General features: G+C 38.2%; 1 protein-coding gene across 1 annotated transcript; it reads left to right on the top strand.

The window, feature by feature from the left end:
* The first annotated feature begins 2675 nt into the window (after positions 1-2675).
* Positions 2676-9828, top strand: SLC7A13 (solute carrier family 7 member 13). Its single transcript, XM_005150834.2, has 4 exons — positions 2676-3399; positions 6554-6685; positions 8318-8682; positions 9434-9828. Exons 1-4 carry the CDS (start codon positions 2676-2678, stop codon positions 9677-9679), a joined length of 1467 nt encoding a protein of 488 aa, XP_005150891.1. The 3' UTR covers positions 9680-9828.
* The last annotated feature ends 987 nt before the right edge of the window (positions 9829-10815 follow it).

The raw sequence follows: 10815 nt of genomic DNA on the forward strand, positions 1-10815 counted from the left end.
AAATCCTGGGAAGACTAGAATTGATCAGCTGAAGCTTCAGCTTTCAAACATAGATGTTATATAGCACTTTTTTGACCTCATTTTACTGTCAAAGAGAACTCGGTACTTGGCACTCAAATGAAATATTGTTGTTCCCTGTTGAATATAAAAACTGCAGTACTTTGGCATTTTATTTTGATGATGGTACAACCTTTCAGTGTGTTCCATATATCAGGGGAATCTAAGGCTTGTCTTACAAATGTGTCTTGGTTATTTTAATCATTTATCCTTGCCCTATATTCTGTGCTTGAGTCTCCAGATAATGTCATCAGAGCAAGTGTGACCATGTATTCAGTACGTATTGGCATGTGAAGCAGGAGGTACTGACATATGAGACCTGGAGCTAATCATACGGTCTGTGGCAATTTATCCTTTCAACCAATGGGAGAAGTTGTACATCTTACAGAAAATACGGGAAGTGAATTTTTAAAAACATAAGCAATTGGCTGAAAACTACTTGTGTAATGAGCCATGTTTTACTGAGCTCTGCCCTGCTAATGCTCATGTTAGTTAACTGCATCCAGTGTCGGTTTTCTGTTGGATTTGTAAGAATGTTGTAATTTTCTCTGCTCTTACCTTGTCCTGTTGTGGCAACACCACACCAAAATGAAAGGCAGATTTTGCATAAATCTCCAAAGCATTTCACTAGTCTAGAAACATTTATCTAAGGTAGGCAGAAAGCACACACAAGAAAGTAGTAATCTCAGTGGGTTTTTCTGAAATCAAGCAGCTTTGTCACAAGATTCTTATTAATCTGCTGCATAGGGGATGTTGGAGATTCCTTTGTTATACTAGAAATTAGCATGCTTTAGGATGAACAGTGAAACAAAGTCAGTTGCATCTGTTCTTTAAGGTGCCATTTAGTGTAATACTGATTTGTTTTAAAATAATAATCCAAATCCAGCTGGCCAAACTCCAAAAATAAAGAGTTGGAAGATTGCTGGATATCAAAAAAATTTGTGCATTGACAGGGAGGGAGACTCAGAAAAGGCACTGAAATAAAACAGAAAATTATATATTTTAACCATTTAACATATTTGTCACACAATTTTTAATTCATGAATACTGGTGAATAAATATTTGAATTATTATGAATTATTCATAATACATGGTAAATGCATACTTGAACTCAAATGCATATTGTGCAATTTATAAAGTGGATAAAGTACAATTTAAAATGAATTCAAGTTTTTATAAATAGTGGTGTTTTGTGCAGAACTAAAATTTCTCTAGTCTGTAGGACTTGATGTTTTTGCAGAGGTGAAAGTATATAGTGAGTGCTGCACTGATTTGGAGAAGATGGAGATACTGTCTTCTGGTTAAAAGTTACTCTGGAGCCATGGGTTTTATTACTGACCATTCTGTGCAGTTTCTGTGTGATGTTGGAAATCCCGCTTAACCAAGTCATTGAAAAAATTAAGAAATAAAAAGCCTATACTCATGTCTTTTTTAACTAAAGCTGTTTTTACATCATGGCATATTATATAAATCTAACTTTTCAGATGAATTTATATTGTACTTGAGTGAAAATCCTCCTGTTCAGACCTGGCCTGTATCTTTCAAGCTGGGCCCTGTAAAAGCCATGAGTTTTATTCTCTTCATTGCTGTTCTTTGACCTTTGGGACAAAACTGGTTCTACAATGAAACAGAAAGTAAGAACTTTGCAGCTACTGGTTAGGACACTTAACAACCTTTACTCTTAAGTGTATATGCTGAGCTTCTTTTTCAGTTTCCTGCCTTCTTCCCATTTTTCTCTGCATCTTTTAAAAAGAATAAATAAATTTTTCTTGAGGCAGAAGTTTGTAGTGATGGTATATCCACGTATGATTGAAGAGAAGTACCTTTTCCATATTCTGACATAAAATACACCACAGATTGTTAAATACATAGAAGAATCAGTGGCTGCACCTTAAAAGGCACACACCAAACCAGTGGGAAATTTCAGCCTTCATCCTTCTGTTCCACAGCCCCCATAGAGACAGTGGAAACAACAGTACAGCTCTTTCCACTCATAGCTGTGTGTGAATTAATTAGTTAATTCCTGCTTAGGAGGTGCATGGGTACTACTATAATGATGAGTCCTCAAGAAAAAATGGGTATAAACTGGTAATTTTCTTTCTAGGGCAGCATTTAATGAGTGAAGTATAAACAAGCTCCAGTATACACAGTGACTGGCAACTAATGTCCATGTCACTGTCAGTGACATGAGAAGGGCTAATTTCTTTCTTCATGCTGCCCTACCCTGATGCTGAGGTCACATTTTCCCACCTCTTGCAGTTGTCTCTGAAGACATACATTAAAAAAGATTGAAATCTGTTTATGAAAATCAGCTGAGAAATGAGCATTTACTGTGTATTACTTGTGCTGTTTTCTTTAAAATACCTCCAGACCTTAGTAATTTCTGAAGTACATATTAAACCAACATGTACATGATTTGCTGGTTGAAGTATTTGGTTAATCATCTTCACACAGGAGACATCAAAACCCAAAGTATACTCTCTTTTCTGAATGATTAAACCAGACTTCCGAGAACATTTCACTAGCAAGCAGGGCCATGACAGTCTGCTAACAACAAAGTGAAAGGGAAATACATAGCATCTAACATCTGTGGGAAAAAAAAGACCCAGGGAAAAAAAATGGGTGAAAGAAAAAGCGATGACCCCAAAGATGTGATCAGAAAAGGAAAATCCAAGACGCAACTCAAAAGAAATATAGGTTATTTTGATGGGGTAAGTTTTATTATAGGAACAATTGTTGGGGCAGGGATCTTTGTTTCTCCCACTGGGGTGTTAAAGCATTCCTTACTTAATGTTGGTGTTGCACTAACGATCTGGACTGCATCTGGGCTGGTTTCTCTGATGGGTTCCCTCTGCTATGCAGAGCTGGGAGCTGCTCTGCCATTCTCTGGAGGAGAATACAGCCACATTAAAAGAGGCCTTGGATCCCTACCTGCTTTTGTGTTTATCTGGACATCAACAGTTACCAAGCCAGCTTCGAATGCTGCTCGAGCTTTGCTGTTTGCTGAATATGCCACCCAGCCTTTCTACGGTGTTTGTCCTGCACCAGAAGTGGTGAAGAAATGCTTGGCCTTGGCCGTTCTCTGGTCCCTGGGGATTTTGAATAGTCGCAGTGTTAAAATGGCTGCATGGGTGCAGACAGTTTTCACTCTGCTGAAGATGATGGCCTTGTCTGTAATTGCCATCGGTGGCATAGTTCTCCTTGTTGGCGGGAGAAGGGAGAGTTTGGCCAGGTTTGAGAACATGTTCAGCTCAGAGATCCCCAGTGCATCACAGGTTGCCGAAGCCTTCTTCCAAGGACTGTACGCTTACGGTGGCTGGTGGTCCCTCAATTATATGGCAGGTATCTACTCCTCTTCTTTAGATTTTATTCTCCAGTTGTCATTCTTGAGTTTCTCAGCTCATCTTTGTAGAATTTGTCTCTCCTTCATGATCATAGGGTCTCTGACATTTTATACAAGTCCTGTATTTGTTGAGGCTATTAGAAGAGGTGTTCTTCCTCTCTAGGGAAGTTTCTTGCTTCTTGTGCAGTCTACAGAATTAGACTGACATTTCCAGAAGAGTACAAGTGAAATCAAAATAGTTAATTTAAAATTTCGTGCACAAAGACATTTTTTTCATACCTCAAAAAGTTGCATTTTGTCTTTCTCATTGTCAATGCAAGTGCATTATTGGAAAAGGATTAAGATATCCATGCCAAATTATGTGTACATTAAAACCAAACCAAAGAAAGGTAACTAATTAATTTGTAGTTAAATATCTGTACCTTCTCTTAGGTTATGAAGCTGATTTATATGTGGACAAAATAATTTTGAATTGTGTTGAAATACAGTAATTTTATGGGATATATAAAATGGTTAGTAATCACTTTCTTGGGAAAATGGGAGTTTTGCACAGAAAGTGAAGAAGAATCAAAGGAGAGTGACAAAAATCTGTATAATCTATTCAAACATTCAAAACCTTTTTAAATGCCTTATTGTGTATCTGATGACACGTTACAGTAATAAATAGAGCAGTTTATGAAAGCTGCAGATAATGTTCCTGATACTAGTTATGCATGTCTCAAGTTAAATAATGTTTTATAGTATCATCAGATTTACAGAATTAAGTTATAAGCAAGTGGTTGCTTTTATATCTTTAAACCTATTTATCCATTGACCTCTATCACATGTAAATCATTAAATAAATTGAATGTGTGAAATGTGTAACAAAGTTCAACGGGGAGCACAGTGTGAAAATTGGTTTAATGTTTAAAACAATGACTGTTATTATTACAATCCAGCTATTACAGCATTAACAGTATGCTGCAGTAAAAAAAGTTGATACAAGTCAGCAAAGTATATATTTAAAATCTTAGTATTTCCTTAAAGGCAAGCATTTAGCTTTGCAAGCTTGAGACAATACAAATTATGGGTAAAATATTACTTTAGTTTCTGATTAGTTAGCAGTAGTAATAAATACCACACACTGGGCTGCACAGCTGTTTAGACAGATCCAACCTATGCAGCAGTCCCCTTCTGAACTGAGTTGCCTATTCTTCAACAATAACGTCATTCCCATGAGCTTCAGCTAAAGCATCAGGTGCCAGCTGGACAGCAGAACTGCAGCAAACAGCAAGACAAATGGAAAGATAAATTTAAATTGGCAGGTTTGGTGATTGTCCTCATCTCGATTAAAAATTACAAAGTGTATTACCTACATTTGAAATAAATCCCAAATTCTCCTATAGTCTGTATCTGGATTCTGCTGTTGTGTGCATTCAGTCCCTTTGGCTCTGTGCACTACAGCCAGTGCTGGGGCAGGCTCAAAGCTGGTGTTCTGGGCAGAAAACAAATTATATTTGGGAGAGGAAAGGGAGTTTTGTGTCCCAAAAAGAGCTTAAGTAAGCTGCACATTTGACTTTCCACTTCTTCCCCCTTGTGAGTTATTTGTTGGTGATACTCAGGAAGTCTTCTGTAAAAGGTGAGAGAAATAGGAAGGGAAGAGGGAGCAAAAGTGAATGGATAGAGTGGAAGGGATGAAAAAGACTCATTTTGACTGATATGAGGATGAATTATTTGGGTTCTGAAAACCAGCTCCATCTTTTGCTTGGACAATCACATGGTCAGGAATGCATGCCAGTGCTTCAGTTGTTTAGCTGCAAAACTGGAGTTACTTGGTGAGGGTAGTTTTAAGCTAAGATGCTAGGCTTGGCACTAAACATTTTTCCTCCACCAGCGTTGCCTTTGAAGAATCATAGAACAGTTAGGGTTGGAAAGGACCTTAAGATCATCTAGTTCCAACCCCCCTGCCATGGGCATGGACACCTCACACTTAAACCATGTTACCCAAGGTTCAGTCCAACCTGGCCTTGAACACCACCAGAGATGGAGCATTCACAGCTTCCCTGGGCAACCCATTCCAGTGCCTCACCACCCTTACAGTAAAGAATTTCTTCCTTATATCCAGTCTAAACCTCTGCTGTTTAAGTTTCAACCCATTACCCCTTGTCCTGTCACTACAGTCCCTAATGAATAGTCCCTCCCCAGCATCCTTGTAGGCCCCCTTCAGATACTGGAAGGCTGCTATGAGTTCTGCACACAACCTTCTCTTCATGCTGAAAAGACCCAACTTTCTCAGCCTGTCTTCATACAGGAGTCCCCTGATCATTCTCATGGCCCTTCTCTGAATTTGTTCCAATAGTTCCATGTCCTTTTTATGCTGAGGACACCAGAACTGCACACAATACTCCAAGTGAGGTCTCACAAGAACAGGGTAGAGGGGCAGAATCACCTCCTTTGACCTGCTGGTCATGCCCCTTTTGATGCAGTCCAGGATACGGTTGGCTTTCTGGGCTGCTAGCACAGATAATCAAGAGCAGAATCCAGCTGGGAATGACCTTTTAAAGCTACTGCATTGCATGTATTCTGTCAGTATCTTCAGTCTCTCCTGTTACTTTTTCTCTAGTTCCTGATACAGGAACAAAAAAAAAAGGGTTTTGTGCAGGAATAGGAAAATACACTCAAAAAGTTCCAGAGCAGGACTCATGAGGTGGTATAACAGTAAATAATTTGACTTTAGAGTCTCATGTTTAAGCTAGTGGTTTTATGGCTACTTTAATATTTATTACCAGATCAGTTCTTTAATGTAAGTCAAATACTTGTTTAAACAAATCGAAGTTATCAGTCCTTTTGTGATTTTTTTTTTAAATCAGTCTGTCAGACCTCTCATCCATCCCTCCTTCCGAGATAGTAAGAAAATATAGTTGAATAAGAAAAAAGAAAAAAAAAAGGAAAAGAAAAAAAAAAGGAAAAGAAAAAAAAAAGGTTTAGACTAATAAACTCATTGAGAACCACTGTGTAGGAAATCACAAGCAACGTAGCTCAGCAGCTGTGATTAGGGATTGGAGCAGGGCTTTGGTATTGGTCTCATGAAGCTCTGTGCAGATTTGCTACTGAAACACACTTGCAGAATCTTCACTGCTTGCTTTATTAGTCTTTTTAAATTGTATTTTTCAGAGGAGATTAAAAACCCTAGCAGGAATATCCCCTTAACTGTGATGACTGCTGTTCCTGCAGTAATGGTTTTTTATTTACTGGTGAACATCTCATATCTGACTGTCCTCACACCTAAGGAAATCGTCTCTTCAGGTATGGATTATTTTTTTTTTATTAAAAAAATGTGTTGTCCATTAGCATACCCACCTGATGTCAGTTTACTGGGTTTGGGTTACTTCTGCTCATCTGACCTCATAATCCAGAAGTCTGGGCTTTGTTGTAAGTTTTAACAGAGAATTCTTGTTTAATTTTACTGTATGACACAAGTTAGACTGAATACAGACAGATGTTGAAAATTTTGGCTTATACCTGCACTGTCTAAAAAAGTAATCAGAATTGTGTTAAACCCTGGAATACCACCTGAAGATCAAGTCTCTGCAGAGTACAGAGAAGGCCTTTGTTTTCCTGTAGTTTTAATCCTCTCTCCTCCTTCCTTCCTTCCCTACCTGGTGGCTCAGGCTAAAGCCATTACTGTTTAGGAGGTGGACAAGTCTAGTGTGATAAGTATTATGAAAAAGACTGGGCACAATAACATAGCCATTTTGTGTGTGTGTAATTTACAATAAATACTGTGATTCCTTAGAAGAACCTATACAAAAGTCCAGTGTATGTAAAGCCTCTCTCAGATCCTGTACCAATAAACTGTCTGTGAAAAGGTCTGAGAGGAGCTGTATTCGTCCTTGATTGTCCAAACAGCACCTTTTAAATACCACTCTAATGAGGGTGAGCTGTCAGACCTTGCCTCCAGGAGTGACAAAAAACAGATCACCTGGGAAAACATCTGAATAACATAAATGGGAATGGAGTAGCTGTCACTCAGCAACCTCATATTATCACTCGGCCATTGTCAGGCTAACTGCTGGGAGAGATGGATACATTTGCAGATCCATCCTGCAATAAAAGAGGCAGGGTATCTGTGCATAGCAGCTGCCCAGCTGGCATGACCAGCTCCAAACACACCAGGGGAGTTGTGCTTATCTGTATCCCATGAGGAGATGGCCTTAACATTATAAGGCTTCTTTCAAACATTGCTATGAGTTGCTGTTCCTTCATTACATTTTTTTTTGGTTTGTGTTTTCCCCATCTCTAAGAACTTCCCATGCTGTGCAGATCACTGCAGGACCTATATTCCTCAAGCCAGTTGGTTATAAAACCACTAAATGTTATTCCTTTCTACAGTATGGGCTATAGCTAATTTTTAAACAATATTGAACATCTGTCATTCAGGAATAATATTTCACATTTCCCAGTTCGACCCAAAGCAAAACCTCATTAATAACACACTTGCTGACCCATCTCTGTGCATACATGCGCTGCTTGTGTTGACAGTTTCCTAACAGTAGATCATGTCACCACTGTGGCCATGCTGGGGACTTCATTTTCTTTGCCCTCATGGCCTTGCCCATATGTGTATGTGTGTGATGCATGGTGGTGAGGTGCAGCTTTCTCCCACTGGGCAGTCTATTATTGTGGTATTGGCCCCAAGATGTTTACCTGGCTTGCTCTGGCAGGCACTACTCCTTTCTTGCTGTCACCCCTTCCCTCCCCTGGAAATTTTTAGCTCCTCTGTTAGTAGGATTAGGTTAGTCATGTTTGACTACTATAACAAAAACCAGGCATTGCTGGTAAATAATAGGTGGTGTACTTTAAATTTTGTTTCTGTTGAGCCTGCCAGTAATTCAGAACATGGTACCTACACTGCACTAATGGTTTGCTTTCTTGCAGTTGCTGTGGCAGTCACTTGGGCTGATCGAGTGATCCCCTCTGTTGCCTGGATCATTCCTCTCTCTGTTGCTGTCTCAATATTTGGTGCCCTCAACAGCAGCATGTTCACACTAGGTCGATTAAGCTATGCTGGAAGTCAGTCAGGACATTTACCTGTTTTAATGTCCATGCTTAATGTCCATTCCTGTACTCCAGCACCAGCCATGATTTTTTCAACCACCATTGCATCCATTTTTATCATCCCTTCTGACCTTATTATGTTAACAAATTACTTTGGATTTTCTGCCTGGCTTATGACTGGATTGACTTGTGCAAGCCTGATTGTACTTCGATACCGGGAACCTCATCTGCATCGCCCGTACAAAGTAAATGGAAAAAGTTACAAAAAGTATTTGCAGATTTTTTGAGTCATGGGTAGCATGCAGAAGTTGCAGAACAAGTGCAAGTCAGAAGTGGATAGTCACTACAAAAATACAAATGATCAGTGGTTTAAAGCCTTACTTAAAACCTTTGCTTTAATGTAGAGGGAAAAGAAATGAGCAGGTGGTCACTGCCCCAGAGACCCTGCACTTGAAAATAAGAGTTGGATATAATGCAGAATGGGGGATACGTGCAAACAACATTGAAACTGTACTAGTGTGGAGCAGTAACCAGAACAATGTGGCATCCAGACTGGCTATTTATGGCTAGTTAAACCTTGATCTACTCCACTCTTTCCTGATGCCACCACAGACATTAAAGATGAGTTTAATTTCCTCTCAGTCCAGCTGTTAGAAAGCTGTGGTAGAAGTGTATGCTTATTGTGAAGGCTGCTTTTAGGCACCCAACCCTGAAAATCTTTTAGGAGCCCATAATAGCATATGTGGACAAATGGTTTTCAGGTACTGCCTATCTCACCCTCTTGATGACAGAAGGAGCCTGAACAAGTGTTTTAGAAAAGATGCCTATCTTGTAGGCAATTTGAGGTCAGATGAATCTTGTCCTGGGTGAGATTGCAGCAGTAGGATAAATGGTACTCTAGTGTGGCAAAGAACACATTATTACTCTTATGAAGGCATAAAATCACAGTTGGTCAGTTTATTTCCTAAACCACTTTTTTTCTTCTTTCTCTTGTAGGTGTTTCTACCAGTTCCATTTGTGATGGTGGCAGTGTCTTTCTTCTTAGTGTTAGCTCCCATAGTCTGGTCTCCAAATCTGCAATATGTTTATGCCTTCCTGTTTATGCTGGGAAGTCTTCTTGTTTATCTGCCTTTCATACATTTTAAATTGCATTTTTCATTTCTTGATAAAATTACTTGCCACTTACAGCTCCTGTTGGAAGTCTCCCCTGCTGATGGGTCTGCTGAGAGCAAATGTGAATAATGGCAGGTGTTTAAACCTGGTACAACTGAGAGCCCACAGAGGATTTTGTTTAACTGAAACTGTAGAAGGTAGAATTTAGATGATAGGTGTGATATGCAGATGTACATGAGTGTGCATGCGTGTGTATGTATATAGATAAATATACATATATGTCATACACGTATACATGCACTTATATGTATATATACATGCTGGTACATATGTATGTAAATATATGCATTTTAATCTATAGACATTAGCATAATGAGTTAATATTTATATATTTTTATGTGTATGTGTGTGTATCTACAGGTACGTAGATATATATGTACACTTATTTAATAGGTGCAAAGAATCTCTCTCAAGCTGGTAAAATCTGTAGAGTTCTCTCCCTTGCTCCTGAAGACAAAATTGCACATTTTGCATATATTCTTGCAATAATAGAAATATGACAAAATTACAGCACAAATTATCAATACTATAATCTAATAAATGTGTAAGTACATACTAAACATCATCATGTAAATATACTTTTGGATTCCAAATGAAATTGTCTGGATTATTTTTAGTTCATAGTAGCTCATTTATTAGCACTTTGTTTTTAAAGGCTTTAGACTTCTGTTTATCTGCTGCTTTTTTTTTGTCTGAATTTATTTTTAACAAAAACCTTTGAAGAACATAATAAAATTGACTGAGACCTTTTTTATTCCCAAGCAAACTGTATGTGGTTCATTTTAGCTATTCTAGAACATGCCATATAAATTCAGGGTAAAATGTGAAACATCTAATATGGCAATAAGAATTACTTATCCTATTCATCAAAGCAATAAAACTAGAGGTATCTGGAGTGTTTACATCTTGACATTAATATTGCCTTATTCCTTGGTTTCCTTTCAGTGCTATTGACTAATAAGAGCTTTTTTGGGTCACTCCCCTCCATTTTAATTTTGTTTATGAAAGCAAGATAATTTTTTTTTATATTTGCACCATATAAAGTTCATGAATTTTTAAACTTAGAAACAAAGAACCAGTACACAAGAAACATCACATACTTAGGTGATTAATCTATTGATATATGCTTATCTATTAAAGCTCAGCAATACAACCAGTAGATGGCTGCAGACTAGCATCTCTCTTAAACCATGATATTATGAGTT

The sequence above is a fragment of the Melopsittacus undulatus genome, chromosome 1, assembly GCF_012275295.1.
Source record: "Melopsittacus undulatus isolate bMelUnd1 chromosome 1, bMelUnd1.mat.Z, whole genome shotgun sequence".
NCBI classification, from domain to species: Eukaryota; Metazoa; Chordata; class Aves; order Psittaciformes; family Psittaculidae; genus Melopsittacus; species Melopsittacus undulatus.